This window comes from Phascolarctos cinereus, unplaced genomic scaffold (assembly GCF_003287225.1).
Source record: "Phascolarctos cinereus isolate Bilbo 61053 unplaced genomic scaffold, phaCin_HiC Scaffold_3;HRSCAF=262, whole genome shotgun sequence".
Taxonomy (NCBI): domain Eukaryota; kingdom Metazoa; phylum Chordata; class Mammalia; order Diprotodontia; family Phascolarctidae; genus Phascolarctos; species Phascolarctos cinereus.
The window spans coordinates 257,628,188-257,648,835 of NW_027555736.1; the positions used below are offsets into that span (position 1 = coordinate 257,628,188).

Sequence of the window (20,648 nt, forward strand, 5' to 3'; positions counted from 1 at the left end):
TAACCAGTAACCACTGCCTCCAAGGTCCTGAGAATCCTGCCATGAAACTAAACAGAAGTCCCATAAACCTCAAAGATCCAGGCAGGTCTAACTCCACAAATAAGTTGTCACAGGAATTCAGGTAACCTAGGGTGAGATCAAGCAGGGGCAACCTCCCCAACCCAAAGCATAGCACTAAGGCTATCACAAAGTATACAGGAACCAAAGCTGGAGAAAAGAATAAAACAAAGTCAATGACTAATTTATTTATTTTAGGCAACTGGGGTTAACTGACTTGCCTAGGGTCACACAGCTAGTAATTTGGTCTGAGGCCAGATTTGAACTCAGGTCCTCCTGACTTACAGGGCCGGTGCTCTAACCACTGCACCACCTAGCTACCCCTCAATGATTAATTTAAAGAGTCCCCGAAAGAAGAAGAGAATAATTCCTAAAAAACTGTAAGCAGAGATTCACAAATATTATAGGAAAATCCAGAAGAAATGAAACAAGTGATGAAATATGGGGGGGACATAGGTTCTTGAGGAAAGAATTTGAAGTTCAGAAGAGAAAGTGATAAACCTTATTCAAGTAATAGGTTCCTAAAAAACTAGAATACACCAAACAGAAATCAATAACTCCAGGAAAAAGTTAAAAAAAAATATTAAAGCAGAATCAAAAGATTAAAAAAAAGAAAACAAACTATTAAAACTGTAAAATTTGCTTTCAAAAACAAAACACTTGGAAAAAAATGTTAAGGAGATTAACTGGACTCTTTGAAAAACCTTAATTATTTTTTTTTTTAGGACCAGACTTTTTTTTGGGGGGGGGGCAATGGGGTTAAGTGATTTGCCCAAGGTCACACAGTAAGTGTCAAGTGTCTGAGGCCGCATTTGAACTCTGGTCCTTCTGACTCCAAGGCCGGTGCTCTATCCACTGCAACACCTAGCTGCCCCTAGACTTTATATGTCAAGAAATCTACCCACGTCTGTTTGAACCAGAGGGCAAGGTAAAGACAGAAAAAGAAACATTGAGAATCTCTTGAAAGAAATCTGAAAAGGAAAAGTTTCCAAATCTGGAGCCCCCTCCTCAAAGTAAAGAAAAAAAACACAACACTAAAAAAGCAGTCAAAGAAAAGCAGTTAAAAGTATCAAGGAGCCACAGTCAAAGTCACATAATATCTGAAAGCCTCTAATATGAATATAATATTCCAAAAGACATAAGGTTTAGGTCTTACAACTAAGAGCCACTTGCAAAGCTGCGTACAATGCTACAGGGAAAGAAATGGACCTTTAATACACCAGATAAGCTATAGGATGATGCAGTGTTAACATTCTAATTATCAAAGGAGAAACAAGTGTCCCTTCAGAATCTTAATGTCTTCAAAGGTATCGAGGGAATGAGAGTTAAATAAGAGGTCCTAGGGTAGGTGGGTTCTGTTATGAGAGTTTTAAGAAGGGAAAAAGAAGAGAAAGTAAAAGGTGGGACACTAGTGCAAAAAGGGGAAAGGGAAAGAACTTGCTAATTTCTTACATTGGGGTGAATAAAAAAGAATATAAAAATATGTAAGAGTGAGGAAAACAGGTATTATTAGATGAGACTTACACTTATCCGAACCAGATAAAAGGTAGAAATATATCAAATTCAATATTATACAAGGATAGATGGGGGGGTAGGGGGAATCGAGGATATTAAGAGGGAGAATAACACCAGGGAGGGAATAGTGGAAAACAACAAACTTCCTGCTCCTGAAGTAATGGGGGGCGGGGAGGTGCTGAAAGCAAAGTACTAAAATGTAAGGGGGGTGCCTATCAACTGAGGATTGGCTGAAAAAAATGTGGTACGTGAATAGCACTGTTTGAGAGACAACTGCAAAGAAACCTGGGTACCACAAACTATGAAGAACCAGGAGAACAATTCATTGAAGAAAAACAAATATGAAACATTTGAGAACTCTGATAAAAAGCAATGACCAACTATGCCTCTAGAGGACCTATGCTGAAACATGTTACTTCCTGACAAAGATGTGAATGACTCAAGGTGTAGAGACAAAGAGTTTTGGACAAAGCCACTGTGAGGATTTGTTTTACTTAACTATGCTCATTTGTTAAAAGGCATTTTTTTCCTTCTCTGCTTTAAATTAGGGATATAGTTGAGAGGAGAAGAGCAGGGCTAGCAATACTGACCCTCCTCCCAAATAGGCCTACTGAAAAATTTTTTAAACTGCACAAAATAAGGAAAGAAAGTTCAGAAAACAACATGGACAGCCAGGGCAATTTAAAAAGTAATACATGAAACCTATTATATACTTCTTTTTAAAACAAACAGTATGGTGGATAAAGCACCGGCCCTGAAGTCATGAGTCCCTGAGTTCAAATCCGGCCTCAGACCAAACACTTGACACTTACTAGCTATGTGACTCTGGGCAAGTCACTTAACCCCAATTGCCTAAAAAAAAAACCCAAAACCAAAACTAAAACCGTATGAAAGAGTCACAGTTTAATATACACTCATTTTTTGTGTTCTTCAATGTATCCAAATATGCTTTTTTTGGTACTGTACAAACTATCCATAGCACTATGCCTGGTGCCAGGTGCTTAAAGCTTGTTAATCAACTTCTCTTGACAACTGTACCTATGCACATAGCTCCCAAATCACTATTCCCCCCCATCCTGTTATCTCTTACCATCAGACCTATCCCACCAAAACTTCAAAATGAGATCTAAAATTCAGGTTTTTCTCACACATTTAGGGGAAAGTATATCTGATTTGAGGATTTATGTGAAATGATACTACTTTTCACCCAGACTTCCAAGTTTGAAAAATATTATATTTGACTCTTCTCTTTCCTATACTTCTCATATTGACTTAGTTCCCACGTCCTATTGATTATATCAGTCAACAGACAACTATAACAGCCTCTTTACAGGTATCCAAAGCTCAGTTCTCTACACGTTTTAATGGAGCCTTCACATTATTGGCAGTCTAATCCTCCCTTTGCCTGCTGAATAAAGGGGAAAAAAAAACAGGATCTTAGTCTCTAGAATAGAAAACTATCTTATGAGGCATCTATCTCTACCCTTCCTTCAAAGCCTGACTCACATACCAATTGCTCAAAGAAATCTTTCTGAAAAATGACTGTTTCGTCAAACTCAAATGGAACTGTTAAAAAAACAGGCACGCTAATGTACTGCTAGTGGAGCTATGAATTAGCAAAAAGCATTTTGGAAAGCAATCTGGAATTATGCAAATAAAGCAACCAAAATGTTCATATCCTTTGACCCAGGCAAGAATTGTACTGGCATATACACAAGGTTATTGATTAAAAAATAAAGGCTCCATATACACAGAATGTTTACAGCAGTATTTTTTGTGTCAGCAAAGAACTGAAAGAAGATGCCCATACACTGGACAACAAAAAAACTGTGATACATTAATATAATGGAACAACAGTGCTATAAGAAACAAAAAGACATGATGAATAATAATTTTTATACTGATTCATTGATTTTCTCATCTCTCCAGTTTTACTTCCTGTTTTGCTCCAGCATCTACCACCCTTGGGGATAAAGCAGTCACAGCCCTGTTTGGTTTTCACTTGGGTTACTTTGGCTCTAAACAAACTGCTACCTCCTAGACTTAAGGAAGATACTCTGATTTTCAGAGTGTTGGATCTTCAGGGCCCCCTATGATTTCTCAAGACAAAGAGTTAGGAATTTTAGAAACCCTGAACCTAGGGTCTCCTATTCTGAATTCTGCAGTACTGTGCTACTGATGGCTGGTGCTCACTGGCCCTCCCCAGTATTCACCCTGGGGCCATCTGATCTCTCTGGGACTTTATCTCAGGGGCTCTTCATTCCCAAGGCCTCCAAACACTGAGGTTTGCTGGTTACATGTGTCTCTGGCCATGTTTGGTCATACTGGGAGGCTATTCTGCACAGACAATGTCTTTACTGGTGGGCCTCCATTCCTATTTTCAATGAGTTTCTGGCTGAGGTTTTGTTAATTTTGAGGTAGAAGAAATCACTTACTGTAGTTTCTCACTGGATTTCTTAATCATTATTTGGCTTGGTGTGAACTTCAGGGTTTTACTACAGAAGGTATATGGAAGGTGGAAAGTTTGCCTCCTTTTTAAGGCAGCTATCTTTGGCTAAAAGTATTATGTTGATTGTTTTCTTAATATAGAATCATCCTTAGCATAAATCTAATCTACTCATATTTAGTTTGGGAAGGATATGTTATGGTCTTGTTAGAGGTTTTGTGTTTATAATTTTGTTGTTAATACTCATCACTGATATTTGTATATAATACTCTCACTGCCTTGTTCTTCCCTGTTCTAGGTATCAGGACCACATTTGACTCATAAAAAAGTTTTGTAGTGTTTCCTCTCTTTTGAGAATTGGCATTACTATTTCTTACTCATTTTTAAAATTCTGAACTTACACACATGCAAAAGAACATTTCTATACACACTGCAGAACATGAACAGGATGCTTTATCAACCTGTAAATCTTAATTACCACTTGATCTTTTTATAAGTACATAATAAATTCTACATGTTACTTTCAATATTACCTGTACTTGCTATGCTTCCCTATGAACCTACTTCAATTTTCTTCAACGATTCTTTAAAATGTTTCAATGTTTTTCTTTTTTTTTGGTTTTTTTTTTTTTTTTTTTGCTTTTAGGCAATTGGGGTTAAGTGACTTGCCCAGGGTCACACAACTAGTAAGTGTCAAGTGTTTAGTCTGAGGCCACATTTGAACTCAGGTCCTCCTGACTTCAGGGCCGGGGCTCTATCCACTGCACCACCTAGCTGTCCCACAATGTCTTTCTTTTTAAAAAAAAATTACATCATGCTACTAGGTCTGTATCCCAAACAGATCAAAGGAAAAGAAAAAAGACCTATTTGTACAAAAATATTTACAGCAGTTTTTGTACTGGCAAAGAATTGGATATTGAGGGGATGTCCATCAATTCAGGAATAGCTGAACATGTTGTGGTATATAATTGTGATGGAATACACTGTGCTATAAGAAACGACGAGGAAGCACTTTCGTGGTTCCACTTCTGGGAGCCAAGATGGCAGAGTAAGAAGTTAAGTCGCTCTCACCCTCCCTTATTGACCTCTGAAAGCCCAGAAAATATCACCCCAGGAAAAACCCTGGAACAGCTGAACCACCAGAAAGATGGGGTACAGCAGTCTAGTAGCCCAGGAAGCTTGGGGGATTAATGTGAAAGGCCCCTATAGCTCGGGGGTGAGGGGGTGGGGAGGGAAGCAGTAAAGAACAGGAAGCATCCCAGCAAGCCAGTGGAAAGCCTCACCTCAGCACATCAGGGGGAAATCTTGAACCCCAGGGTGGTAGAACAGGCAAGCACCAACACCAGGACCCCAGAGTGCCTCAGTACGGGCAGGGGAACCAGTGGAAACCAGCTCGGAAAACCACCATGTGCCATGGTGTTCTCCAGCAGTCAAATATCCTGACGCCTCAGCAAAACTCTGGGAAGCACAACTCCAAGAGGGAAAGTTCCAAGCAGAGAAACATCCTGCAGCATCTGTAAGTTTACAGGATAAACTTTCCCATAAAACGGAAGTGGATAGCAGAATGTATCAAATACCATAATCCTACAATATACTGTTTACAGAAAACACATTTGAAACAGAAGGACACACACAGAATAAAGGTAAAAGGCTGGAGTAGAATGTATTATGCTTCCGCTGAAGTAAAAAAAGCAGAGGTAGCAATCCTGATCTCAGACAAAGCAAAAGCAAAAATAAATCTTATTAAAAGATATAAGGAAGGAAACTACATCCTGCTAAAAGGCACCAGACAATGAAGTAATATCATTACTAAACACATATGCACCAAGTGGTATAATATCCACATTCTTAGAGGAGAAGTTCAGGGAGTTACAGGAAGAAATAGACAGCAAAACTATACTAGTGGGAGACCCAAACCTCCCCGTCTCTGAACTAGATAAATCTAACCACAAAATAAACAAGAAAGAAGTTAAGGAGGTGAACAGAATTTTAGAAAACTTAGATATGGTAGACCTCTGGAGAAAACTGAGTGGAGATACAAAGGAATATACTTTTTTCTCAGTGGTACATGGCACATACACAAAAAAAGACCATGTACTAGGGCATAAAATCCTCCAATCCAATACAAAAAGGCAAAAATATTAAATACATCCTTTTCAGATCATGATGCAATAAAAATTGTATGTAATAAAGGGCCATGGAAAGACAGACTAAAAACTAATTTGAAACTAAATAATCTAATCCTAAAGAACAAATGGGCCAAACAACAAATCACAGAAACAATCATAAACATGGGAAAAGGACCTACATGTACAAAAATATTTATAAGCAGTTCTTTCTGTGGTGGCAAAGAATTGGAAATTGAGGGGTTGTGCATCAATTGGGGAATGGATGAACAAGTTGTGGTATATGAATGCAATGGAATACTATTGTGCTATAAGAAATAATGAGCAGGAGGACTTCAAAAAAAAACCTGGAAAGACTTGTATGGACTGATGCTGAGTAAAGTGAGCAGAACCAGCAGAACCTTGCACACAGTAATAGCCACGTTGTGCGATGACTAACTTTTATAGACTTAGCCCTTCTCAGCAACACAAGGATCTCCAAAAGTCTCATGATGGAAAATGCTATCCACATCCAGAGAAAGAACTCTGGAGTTTGAATGCAGATTGAAGCATACTATTTGCTCTTTTTTTTTTCTTCTGTTTTGTTTCGTTTCCTCTTTCTTGTGGTTTCTCCTTGGTGCTAATTCTTCCTTCAAACACGACTAATGTGAAAATATGTTTAATATGAATGTATACTTAGAGCCTATATCAGCTTGCACATTTAAAACTCAAAAGCGTATGGAAGTGATTGTTGAAAAGTGAAAATAAATTAATTAAAACAAAAAAGAAAAGAAATGATAAGAAGAACGGTTTCAGAAAAACCTAGGAAGACTTACATGAACTCATGCAAGGTAAAGCAAGCAGAACCAGAACACTGTACATGGTAACAGCAATTTTGTAACGTGGTCTTACGGACTCTATTCAAGACAGTTCCAAATAACCCATGATGAAAAATGCTATCCACCTCTGGAGAAAGAATTGATGAACTGTGAATGCAGATTAAAATATACCTTTTTGTACTCTGTTTTTTTAGGGGGTTTTTGGTTTGTGTTTTCTTCTATGGAAGTATGTTTTACATTATTTCACATGTATAAATGATAAAATTGCTTGCCTCCTCAACTAGGGGGGATAGGCAGGAGGGAGAGAGAATTTGGAACAAAAATTTTTTAAAAAATAAATATATAAAAAATTTACATGTAATTTGGAAATATTAATGAAATAAATATAAATATATTTAAAAAATCAAAATAAGGCAAAAAAGACAACATTATTTTTAACTTCCTTTCCACCTTAATTAACTATGAGAAAGAAAGAAAAAAAATGTGCCAAATAAGCATAGGCAAGCAAAACGGATATACAGTCCCAGATCCAAAACATGTACCCTATACCTTGTATCAATCACCTCTGTAAGGAGGTGGGTAACATGCTTCATTATAAATACTTGGGAGACAAGGTTGGTCTCTGCACTGATTACAGTTCTTAAGCCTTTCAATATTGTTTTTCTTACAATGTTGCTTCCCCTGTATAAATTTTTTCTTCTGGTTCTGCTTAATTAACTCTGCTTTAGTTCATGCTACCCAAGATTCTCTGAAATCATCTTGCTCATTATTTCTTACGAGGTAAAACTATTCTGTTACATTAATGTACCATTGTACAGCCATTTATCAAAAATTTAAGAAGCAATCAAAGAAACCACTTTGTAGTTTAGCTCTTTTCTCTCCCCATCCCCCCTTTCCTACTTCTGCCCTTCAGTATCAGGAAGTTTTATCTATCTGCAGCTATTTCTTCCCCAGTATTATTACCCTTTTAATGCCCTCCCTTTTCCTAACCCTGCCTTTTTCCCTGGTTGAGTTTAATGTACTTCTACACCAAACTCTGTGTGTGTGTGTGTGTGTGTGTGTGTGTGTGTGTGTGTGTATATATGTATATATGTATATATATGTATATATGTATATATGTATGTATGTATTCTCTTTTGTCCGATTCAGATAATAGTGATATATCCACTCCCCCTCATCTGTCCCTTCATGTCTGTGTAGTAATCTTCTTCTACCAGCCATTTGTAAAAAGTTCTACCACTTTCTTCCTCCTTTCCACATTAGTGTATTTCTTTAAAGACTCAGAATAAAACCAATCCACTCCCAGAACATCTCTTTTTCTTATTTACCTTCCTAAATACTCTTTGAAGATACTACAGTTCTGCGGGCACTTTAATATTTTTTTCACCCTATTAGAATATTAGCATTATGCCATCACAAAGTTCCTTCCAACTGCTCAAATTTACCTTTCTAGTTTCTCTGTACTTTTGTGTTTCAATTTCAAAGTGCTTACTCAGCTCTGCACATTTCATCAGAAATTATGAAAAGTCCTACATTCCTCTAAAAGATCATTTTTAGGGGGCAGCTAGGTGGCACAGTGGATAGAGCACCAGCCCTGGAGTCAGGAAGATCTGAGTTCAAATCTGGCCTTAGACACCTGACAATTACTAGCTGTGTGACCCTGGGCAAGTCACTTAACCCCAATTGCCTAAAGAAAAAAACCAAACCATTGATAACTTTGTGGAGTTTCAGTTGAATGATGAATTCAGAAGCAAGAGTGTAGATATTTTAGAAGAGACTAGGTAATCTGGGGCACAGAGTATAGACAACTTTTTCAGAGTTTAGCTGAGAAGAGTAAGAGAAACAGAAAAGATTTGTTACCAGGATGGTAGGATCAATTAAGAGTTTTTATTAATGGAAGAGACAGGAGGCAGAGCCAAGATGGCAGAGTAAAGATAGGGACTGATCTGAGCTCTCCCCCAAACCCTTCCAAATATATTTTAAAAATGGCTCTAAACAAATTCTAGAGCAGCAGAACCCAGAAAAGGGTGTGAAACAAATTTCTAGCCCAAGACAACTTGGAAAGGTCTGCTGTATCAGCGTAAAAGAGGAGCACAGTCCAGTGCAGGCTGTGCCAGTGCAGAACCATGGCAGGCCCTGGGGCTACTGAATCACTGGAAGCAGTGGTGGTTTCTTGACCTCTCAGCCCACAGACATTGAAGACAATTTGGAAGGTTGGCAGGAAAGGTCTATCCCACCTAGTTGAGAGTGGAGAACAATCGAGCACTGGCTGCGCCAGCACAGCCCAGGCCCCAGCAAACAAGGAGCAGACTTTGGGAGCCATTGAATCAGCAACAGCAGCTGCTTCTAGAGCTCTCAGGTCACAGACGGTAAGGGGGTAGAGCTGGATAGGAGATTATGTTAGTTTTTTTGCTAGCACTGAGGCAGGACTCTGTTGCTTTGCCCATACTCAGATCTAGGTTGCAGTCTTGGGTGGCAATCTCAGGGCATGGAAGAGCACCAGCACAGCAGAGCTTGTGGCCCCAGTGGAATGGGGACCCTCTTCACAGTTCCAGAGCAGAAAAGAGTGTTTGTGGTTGCTCATAGACCACAGCACAGGCCAGGAGAATTGAACACTTACAGCTTCCTAGAAGTATCTCTGAAAACAGCTACACAAAACCTCTGAAGCTTGGGACAGTACACTTTCCACCCTGGAAGCAGACCCCTACTTTAGCAAAAAGTTAAAAGTCAAGTAACAGGCTGGGAAAATGAGCAAACAATGGGAAAGAAAAGCCCTGACTATAGAAACTTACTATGGTGACAAGGAAGATCAAAACACACACTCAGAAGAAGACAACATAGTCAAAGCTCCTACATCCAAAGCCTCCAAGAAAATATGAATTGGTTTCAGGCCATGGAAGAGCTCAAAAAAGATTCTGAAGATCAACTAAGAGAGGCAGAGGAAAAATTAGGAAGAGAAATGAAAGTGATGAAAGAAAATCATGAAAAACAAACCAAAAGCTTGGTAAAGGAGACACCAAAAAAACTGACAAAAAGAAGACCTTAAAAGCAAACTAGGCCAAATGGTAAAAGAGGTCCAAAAAGCCAGTGAGAAGAATGTCTTAAAAAGCAGAATTGCCCAAATGGAAAAGGAGGCCCAAGAGCTCACTGAAGAAAATAACTCCTTAAAATCTAAAACGGAGCAAATGAAAATTAATGACTTTATGAGAAATCAAGAAACAATAAAGCAAAATCAGAAGAATGGAAAAAAAAAAAGAAGACAATGTTTATCTCACTGGAAAAACAACTGACCTGAAAAATATATCCAGGACAGATAATTTTAAAATTATTAGACTACTTGAAACCCATGATCAAAAAAAGAGCTTAGACATCAACTTTCAAGATATTATCAAGGAAAACTGCTGCAATATTCTAGAACCAGAGGGTAAAACAAAAATTGAAAGAATTCACTGATCACCTCCTGCAACAGATCCCAAAATGAAAACTGCCAAGAATATTAGAGCCAAATCCCAGAGTTCCCAGGTCAAGGAGAAAATATTGCAAATAGCCAGAAAGAAACAATTCAAGTACGGTAGAGTCACAGTCAGGATAACACAAGATTTAGCAGCTTCTTACATTAAAGGATCAGACGGCTCGACATATGCTATTCCAGAAGGCAAAGGAATTAGGATTACAACCAAGAATCATCTACTCAGCAAAACTGAGTATAATCCTTCAGGGGAACAAATGGACATTCAATATGACAGGATTTTCAAATATTCCTGATAAAAAGACCAGAGTTGAATAGAACATTTACAAGACTCAAGAGAAACAGGAAAGGGAAATCATAAGGGACTTAAGTTTAAACTGTTTACATTTCTACATAGGAACATGATATTTGTAACTTATAAGATGTTTCTCATTATTAGGTAGTTATAAGGAGTGTATATATATACAGAGGGCACACGTGTGAGTTGAATATGAGAGGATAGTATCTAAAATATAAAATTAAGGGGTGAGAGAGGAATGTACTGGGAGCAAAGAGAAAGGTAGAATGGGGTAAATTATCTCACACAAAAGAGGCAAGCAAAAGCTTTTACAGTGGATGGTAAGAGAGGAGAGGTAAGGGGGACTGAGTAAACTTTACTCTCATAAGAATTGGCTCAAAGAAGGAATATCATATACACACAACTGGGTATAGAAATCTACCTTACCTTATAGGAAAGTAGGAGGTGAAAGGGATATGAGAAGGGGGATGTTGACAGAAGGGAGGACAGACTGGGGAAGGGGGAAGGGGAGGCAGAAGCAAAATACTTTTGAGGAGGGACAGAGTGAAAGGAGAGAGAGAGTAGAATAAATAGGGGAGGGACAGGTTGGAGGGAAATTCAGTTGGCAACAGTCACTGTGAAAAAAATTTTGAAGTTTCTCTGAGAAAGGCCTCTTTTTCTCAAACATATAGAGAACTGCGTCAAATTTACAAAAATAAGAGCCATTCCCCAATTGACAAATGATCAAAAGATACGATCGGTTTTCAGATGAAATAATGAAAGCTATCTACAGCCATATGAAAAAATACTCTAGGGGCAGCTAGGTAGCGCAGTGGAGAGAGCACTGGCCCTGAAGTCGGGAGGACCTGAGTTCAAATCCGGCCTCAGACCAAACACTTGACACTCACTAGCTGTGTGACCCTGGGCAAGTCACTTAACCCCAACTGCCTTAAAAAAAATACTCTAACTCACTATTGAGTAGAGAAATACAAAGTAAAATAAATTCTAAAGTACTACCTTGTACCTATTAGATTGGCTAATAGAACAGAAAGAGTAAATGACAAATGCTGAAGGGGATATGGGAGAAATGAGACATTAATGCACTCTTGGCGGAGTTGTGAACTAATTCAATCATTCTGTAGAGCAGTTTGGAACTATGCCCACTCTTTGACTTAGCAATACCACTACTAGGTCTGTATCCCAAAAGAAATAAAAAACAAAAAGGAAAAGGACCTATATGTACAAAAATATTTACAGCAGCTCTTTTCTGGGGGTAAAGAATTAGAAACTGAGGGGAAGCTCATCAACTGGGGAATGGCTGAACAAGTTGTGATATGTGATTATGACAGAATATTATTGTACTATAAGAAATGATGAGCAGGAAGCTCTCAGAAAAACCTGGAAAGACTTGCATGGGCTGATGCAAAATGAAATGTACTGTGTACAAAGTAACAGTAATATTGTAAGATGATCAGCTATGAATGACTTAGCTATTCTCAGCAATAAAAGGATCCAAGACAGCTCTGAAGGAGTTATGATGAAAATTGCCATCCATACCCAGAGAAAGAACTGATATTGTCTGAATGCAAACTGAAGCATACTTTTTTTTTTAACTTTCTTTAGTTTTCTTGAGGTTTTGTTGTTTTTTGGTCTACATTTTCTTTCACAACATGATATTATGGATATAGTTTGCATGACTATACATGTATAACCTATATCGAATTGCTTGCCTTCTCAACGTAGGGGTGTGGGGGAGGGAGGGAGAGAATTTGGAACTCAAAGTTTTAAAAACGAATGTTAGAAATTGCTTTTACATGTAACTGGGGCAAAATAAAATAAAAAAGAATGGAAGAGACATATATGTATTTGTAGACAGAAATAAAGGCATATGCCTCTCTGTTGTTCTTCTCATAAGACATTCCATCTCTTGACTCTGAGCATTTTCACTGGCTGTCCCTCATGTATGGAATTCGATCCTTCCTCATATCCATATAGTGGCTTCCCAGGGTTTGCTCATGCAACAATTAAAATCCCACCTTCTAAGATAAGTTTTCCTTAACTCTCCCTTAATGCTAGTACCTTTCCCATAAGATTATCTTCAGTTTAAGCTGTATATACCTTGTCTGGACAGAGACTGTCTTCCCCATTGGAATGTAAGCTCCCTGAGAGTAGAGACCGTTATTGCACTTTTTACATCCCCAGCACTTATCACAGCACCTGACACATAGTAGATAGCAAAAGAGGCTTTTGTTGACGCAAAAATTTGATGAGGCAAAATGTTAACCCTGATTTGTGTTTTATCATACTGTGAAATTTTCAAAAATTCCATAAATCAGACCTTCAAAATGACTTGTGGAAAGACACACCTGAAGGTATGACTACACTGTCAGTTTAAAAAGTTCTATGCCAAGTACGATAATGTTTCATTTTAGCATAGTAATAAATTAATAAAAATTGTTTCTGGTAGGCTACACAGAGTATGGTATTAATATTTTTCTTCAACACAGTTACAATGAAAATAGTGCAGAACTTGAAAGGATGAAACCAAGATCCATAATCTAACACTGATACTTGAAATTTGTGAGACCACAAATTAGCTTCAGTTTTCTACTCCTATAAAACAGAGATAATAAAACTTGTGACACCTAATGCAGAAGACTACTGTAAGAAAAGTATTTTGTAAAGCTGATGTATAATGATGAATTATTATATTTTTAATCTAGTCATTTTTATCTACCTAGTTAAGTCAAAAGCCTTACATTGATAACCAAATGGCTTTTTTTTAACAAGTATTACCTGCATTTTGACTGCAATTACAACTGAGATGAGTTCCTTTTCCAATTCCTTGAAAACGACCAGCTTTTTTAAGGTCAGGCTGCATAACCTGAAAGTGAGAACAAATAAATGATACTTACTTTACTAGTGATCTATGAAGGATATAGCAGGCAACTTCGATTATGCAGAAAACAAATGAGAGGTATCCAGAGAAAAGACAAATGAAGAAGACTAACACAAGCAAAAATACCTAACCAGAGTAAACATTTTCATCAGGATACAGAAATTTAAGTTTTGTCTGCTTTCTTAACCACTACTACCATAAAAAAGTTATTAAGCACTTTAATTCATACGCTACATACAGAATTAGGGAACCAGTTCACTAAATATTTAATGTGTGCCTTCAGAAAACTGAACTCTGTAACATGTGACATGGGAACAAAAAAAGGAAAGGACAAAATAGAAAAGAATAAATGACTCCTGATGTCAAGCTGCTTACCAGAGAGACACAAAAATATACTCACATAAAGCAAACATAGAAATACAAAGCAATAAGGTATTAATAATTTTGGCTTGTAAAACACGAACACTTTCATCCACATCATCTCATCAGACTGCCTGACATTCCTCTTTTTCACCATAACTCCATATCACTTCACCTCTCCCTAAACCTCAACACCTACTAATTGTTAGCCTCATCACGATCTTCAGATCCTCCTCTCCTCAGTACCTTGTCAGGCCATTAGCTCAGCTCTGACTTTCTGTTCCTTCTCAATTTCCACTGGAGAGTTAATAAATTTAAATCGACAATGCTATCTAATCTCAAATCCCTCATCCTCCCTTTTCCTGTCACTTCTAATATTTCTTGCCAAACCTCAGCCTTGGATTACTTCCCTATCATCTATATCCTCTGAGCCTAAGGCTGAACGCAACTGAAGGGAAGTCTCATAATTATGCTTATTGCTACATTACAATTCATGTTATCTAATAGCAACTGGGCCTTCACTACAGCAAGGCAATCATTTTATTCCTCCTAAAATAATTCCAACCAAAACTATTCCATCCTCTCCTCAGTCCTCCCAAGCTACCCTATGCCCCATTCTCTAAGTTTAATACCTTACCTCTTAATTTACTGAATAAAAGGAACTAATTCATGTGAGCCCTTTTCTCTCTTTTTCTTCATCTCAAAACTCCTTATCCTCAAAACTCTCCCACTTTTCTCTTCCCAGTTTATAAAAGAGATGTGATGTAGCAAATTGAGCACATGACTTAAAAGGACAAAGATCTAGATTCAAACACAGCCTCAGACATGTACTAGCTATCTGACTTTGGGCAAGTCATTTAACATTTCTGTGCTTCTAAGCTCCTTTCCAGCTCTAACTTTATGAATACGATAATGACACAGGCCTTTCTGAGTATGGCGACTGTGAGAGTGATGGCTGGCAGAGTAGAGAAGAGTGGAGAGAATGGAGATCACAGAGAAGATGAAGAATGATAGGCATCTGGAAAGATGAGATGATAAAAGATTATGAGACAGAGGAATTTCAAAGTCTCTAAACATAAAAGTAGAACGCCTGTGAACGATTTCAAGATTAAGGACATTACTATTTCTATGAGTAGCTGAAACGGAGTAAAGAAGCAGGTCATGTGAATTGAGTTGAGTGAGAACTGTGAAGTTTGAGCATTTGAAAGAGTGTGTGTGTGTGTGTGTGTGTGTGTATACACATACATGCATATACATATATTCACATACATATATGCATGTATTTGTGTGTGTATGCCAAGTCCTTTAATGTAAGGGCAGGATGTGGGGTAGAGAGAAAGAGTGGGAGCCAAGCACTTCATTCACTGAGGAAGGAAGGAAAATGTCAAGGTTCAATAGATAATGGCCACCAGGTTCTGGATTGAATGATAACTTTTTTTAGTGTGAACCTCAAGGAGGAAAAGTTTCTAAGTGATGATTATAGATGGAAAAACTAGAAGTGGCAACGGGAAGAGCAAGGAATATTCCAATTACCCCACTGAGTTAGGGTTTTGAGAAAAAGAACAGCCAGTACTGGCTAGTAAAGCAGTGTCACTAGAAGGAAATCAAATAGTTTTGATGACTACTGCTTTATAAAATAGTCTGAGATATTAGATATCTTCATTCATTCCTACTTCTTTTTTCATTATTGCCTTCGATATTTCAGATCTTTTGTTCCTTCTGGTGAATTATTTTATTATTTTGTCAAGCTGTGCAAAGTACCCCTTTGGTGGTTTGGTATACATATAGCACTAAATCTAACTTTATTTACTAGTACTGTCATTTTTACTGTACTGGAACAGTCTAAGAAGAGTACCTGATATCCCTTATATGACTACAGGAACTGACACAAAAAGGTTACCAAAACCAGGAAAACAATACACACAAAGACAACAATGTAATTGGAAAGAACAATAACAAATAGATCAAAACTCAAAGTTGCAAAATTATAATAAAGCTTGGCCCCAAAGGAGAAATATGTGAACTCATATCTTCCAACTTCTTTGAAAATGTGGAGAACCTTAGGTATCGAACATTGTACCAGAGTTTTTTGATATGTTGGCTAGGGTTTTTTTTTTAAGCTTTTTTATCTTCTTTTTTAAGGTACGACTTACTGGGAGGGGTGGGGAAAGAGATACGATAAGATATATAAGTGATATAAAAACAAAAGAGCAATAAAAATTTTGTTTTAATCCTACAATGGAAATGGCTAACAATTACTGGTTGGCTTTATGAAAACTTGTATATATATAGAAATATGAATTGACAGAATTGAGAAGACACTTATTCCTTTCTGAAAACTACATATAATAAATAATCCTCAGACTGCTATGTATCATGAGTGAGGAGGAAGCCTAGTGCAGTGAAAAAAAACACTTAGCTGAAGGGCAGCTAGGTGGCGCAGTGATAGAGTTCCAGCTTTGGAGTCAAGAGGACCTGAGTTCAAATCTGGATAAGACACTTGACACTTCCTAGTTGTGTGACCAAGTCACTTAAACTGATTGCCTCACCAAACAAACAAAACACTTGGCTCTTAGAGTCAAAGGCAAAGGATATGAGTTCAAACCTCACGTGAGCCATTTAAGAGTGACCTTGGGCTTCACTTAACTCATGTGTAACATGAGAAGGTAGGACTAGAGAACATCTAAGATCTATCTGGCTCTAATTCTGTTATCTGATGATTGTATTTGTTAGACAGTAACATCTATTAACTCAATGAGGATTAAGGTGTTCATCATGTACCAGACACTGTGTTAGGAACAGTATCTAATGTTAAAGGTATGAAGACGGAGAAAAGGCCATTAGATAGGGCAATTAAGAAACTATGACAACTTTAGGGAAAAAAAAGTTGGTGTTGAATGATGAATTCAGAAGCTAAATTACAGATATTTTAGAAGAGAGTAAGAAGGCCTGGAATATAAACAGTTTTTTCAAAGAGTTTAGCTGAGAAGGGGAGGAAAGATATAGGAAATTTGTTACCAGGATGGTAATGCTTTCCCTTCACAAGCAACCTTGTATTTAACTGCTTTCTTTTTATTCTCTTTATACTTGTGCTATATATCATACATGCACATTATAGCTATCAATTGATTAATAAACAGCGTCATCTTCTTAATCAGTATGTAAATTTTTACATATAGTAAAATTGTAACAATTTAGGGGCTCAACATACCCCTTTCAAGATTAGACAAATCTAACAAAAGAATAAACAAGAAGGAAATTAAGGATCTGAAAAGAATTTAAGAAAATTCACACATGACAGATCTCTGGAGAGCACTAAGTGGGAAGAGATCACATTTCTCAGCTATGGATAGCATCTTTACAAAAAGTAACCTATACTAGGACATGAAAACCTTATAAATATAGAAAAGCAGAAATATTAAATACATCCTTTATTTACAAAAATTTAATAAAATTAATACTCATAATAGGCCCAGGCATGCTGCTCATTTTCTACTTCCTCTTCACTCTCCAATCTGTTCCAGCACCAAACAGTTGCTGGCCCAATGTAACTCAAAGCGGTGGCCAAAACAATAATGAATCCTAGACTGGAACCAACAAAATACGAGAAGGCTCAGACATACTGCTCACTCTTCAATGCACTCCGCTTTCACACAGACTGCTCCTTTCCTCCTTTCAAATCGCCTTCAGGTTTTGTCTTCCCATGTTAGAATTTCCTAAACAGCGTATTATCTTGTTTTCTTGTTTTTGCAGCTTCAGCATACAATAAATGTTTTATTTGTCATTTGAAAACAAAAATTCCAAATTAAATGGAGACTAAATAATTAAATGCCAAAGAACTGTCACTATCAAATCACAGAAATAAAGACTAACATCATAAGAGAAATTAGCAAGAAAAAGATATATCAATGCTTTGAAGATACAGACAAAGTAGTCCTTAAGGGAAATTTTTTTTTCTCTAAATAAATACTTTCATCAACAAGAGAAAACAAATTAATGAAGGGGGTATGCAATTTAAAAAATAAAAACTAGGGGGGAAAATCAAATTTTAAAACCTCAAATAAAAAAACAGAATCTGAAAAAAAAAATCAAAGAGATTAAATGGAATGTAAAAAAAGAAAATATATATATATATATTAATGGTTATGTAATCTAACTAAAGAAGAGTGGAAAACCCAATTGCCAAAATTTTTAAAAATGAAAACCAGTAATTTATAACAAATAAAGAATAAAAGGAATTAGAAACTATTTTCCCAGTGTCAATGGCAACAAAGCCGAGAGCTTAAATGAAATGGATATCTGACTGTTGCTTCTCTGTCTTCTTTGCTGGATCTTCATCCAAGTCAATTCCTACAAAGTTCTATCCTGGGTCCAATTCTTTTCCCACTCTTATCCATCCTCTACTCAGCTGTTAAATTGATCTTCCTAAAGCTCTGATCTAACCAAATGACCAGTGGCTGTGTATTACTTCAAAGATTAAGTAAAAAATCCTATTTGACAATTTTTTTATTTTTAAAATTAAATTTTTTCTGCCCCTACCATTGAAAAAACAAGAAATATGATACCCATTATACATATAAGGTCATACAAAAAATATTTCCACAATAAAAATGTTGGGGGGGAAGGAAGACAAGAAAAATAAAATTTAAAAAAGTACTTCAATCTGCACTCAGTTCATCAGTTCGCTCTCTGGAGGTAAAAAGCATTTTTCAACCACGAGTCCTTTGAAATTGTCTTGGATCATAGCATTAATCAAAGTAGCTCAGTCTTTCATAATAGTTTTACTATGCATACCTAGGGTTCTGCTCACTTCATTTTCAATCACTTCATATAAATCTTCTCAGGTTTTTTTCGTGAAACTATCCCCTTCATATTAATCTTCTCAGGCTTTTTTCCTGAAACTATCCCCTTTGTCATTTCTTACAGCATAGTAGTATTCCATCATAATCATATACCACTTGTTCAGCCATTCCCTAATTGACAGGCACCCTCTGCCACCACATAACGAACTGCTATAAATATTTTTGTACAAATGAATCTTTTTCCTTTGATCTCTTCGTGATGAAAACCCAGTAGTGGCATGCGTGATTACAGTATCTTTTGGGAATAGCTCCAAATTGTTCTCCAGACGAACTGGACCAGTTCACAGGTCCATGCATTAATGTACCTATTTTTCCACATTCCCACCAACATTTATCATTTTCCTTTTTCTGTCATGTAAGTCAATATGATGGGTATAAAGTGGTACCTCAGCATTATTTTAATTTGCACTTCTCTAATTATTAGTGATTTAGCACATTTTTTCATGACTATTAAGAATGGCTCTTATTTTTATAAACTTGACTCCCTTATATATTTGAAAAATGAGACCCAAATATTATTCTTCGTAATGAGTTTCTGGATACTCACACAACGGAATATCACAGTTGGAGGTGTCAGGGCCCCTACCCCAAAACCACTCTTCTTTTCACTGCTCTCTTTTCTTATTATAAGACACCTTGTTTTCCAAGGCTAAGGCCCAGCAAGCAAGTTGTGTCCTGAGCTTGGCGTAACAATAGTCCTTTTCCCTCACCTGCTGGATGAACTCTGCTGCAGCTAAATTACAGAACTGTTGGTCCCTCAGCTTGGACAAGCACCTGCAGGAACAACATCCTGCTCATGATGCCCTACTATGCACAGACTTTTGTCTTCAGGCAAACTTGCCATGTTGTTGCCCTTACAACTTACTGCTGTTGTTATGTCTCACCGCTTGATTTTTTGTCTTGCCACAACTATACGTATCAAGGGTTAGCCAAGCAGACCCCAAATACATCCAAAAGAACATATAAGCTCTGAGCCTGCTGCCATGACTGTCTTTGGTCTAAGAGAGATGGCCAAATGACCATCCTTTTATTAATAATGTGCTGACCTTCTTAATAAAATGGTCAAATTACCCAGAAACTACGTCACTCAAACCTTTTTAATTGACACCCTTCATTTCTTACAACAAAATACTATGCAATTACATTCACGTAACACAATCTGTTTAGCCATTCCCCAAATGATGGTCACCAACTTTAAATATTTTGGCATATGCAGGGACTTTGTTATTATCAGTGGCTTCCTTGGAGTATAAGCATATAATGGCATCTGTGGGTCAAACAGTACAGACATTTTGCTCACTTTATTTTGAATAATTACAACATTATTTTTTTTCCCTTGGCCTTTTTTTTAGGGGGGGGTGAAGAAATTGGGGTTAAGTGACTTGCCCAGGGTCACACAGCTACTAAGTGCCAGGTGTCTAAGGCTGGATTTGAACTCATATCCTCCTGACTCCAAGGCCAGAGCTCTATCCACTGTACAACCTAGCTGCCCCAATTACAAATTTCTTTCAAAAAAGGTTGTGCCAATTAATCGATCTCTCCACAATTCCTTCAACACTACTGACATCTTTTATCACTTCAGCCAATTTGCAGGGTGTGAAATGAAACCTAAGGATTGTTTTGATTTACATTTCTCTTCTTAATGATTTACAGTATTCTTTCATGTGGCTACTAATACTTAGAAATTCTGTGGAGAAATTTTTGTTCATATGTTTTGACTACTACTTACTGGGGAATAGTTCTACTGATTATATGTATTTACAGACACATACATACGTCTGTTACCTATTCTTACAAGTAAAATTTTATTCAAAGATTT

The 20,648-nt window shown here is 37.1% G+C and overlaps 1 protein-coding gene across 4 annotated transcripts in view; it reads right to left on the reverse strand.

The window, feature by feature from the left end:
• PACS2 (phosphofurin acidic cluster sorting protein 2) overlaps nt 1–20,648 on the reverse strand; it is a 330,978-nt gene that overhangs the window by 241,073 nt on the left and 69,257 nt on the right. For 3 of the 4 annotated variants that reach the window (XM_020974848.2, XM_078151576.1, XM_020974846.2), the window contains exon 2: nt 13,505–13,592. The exons of the other annotated variant lie outside the window; for it this stretch is intronic. In XM_020974848.2, the coding sequence (XP_020830507.1) occupies nt 13,505–13,592 (88 nt within the window). The remainder of the gene's footprint in view (nt 1–13,504; nt 13,593–20,648) is intronic. 4 annotated transcript variants of the gene reach the window in all.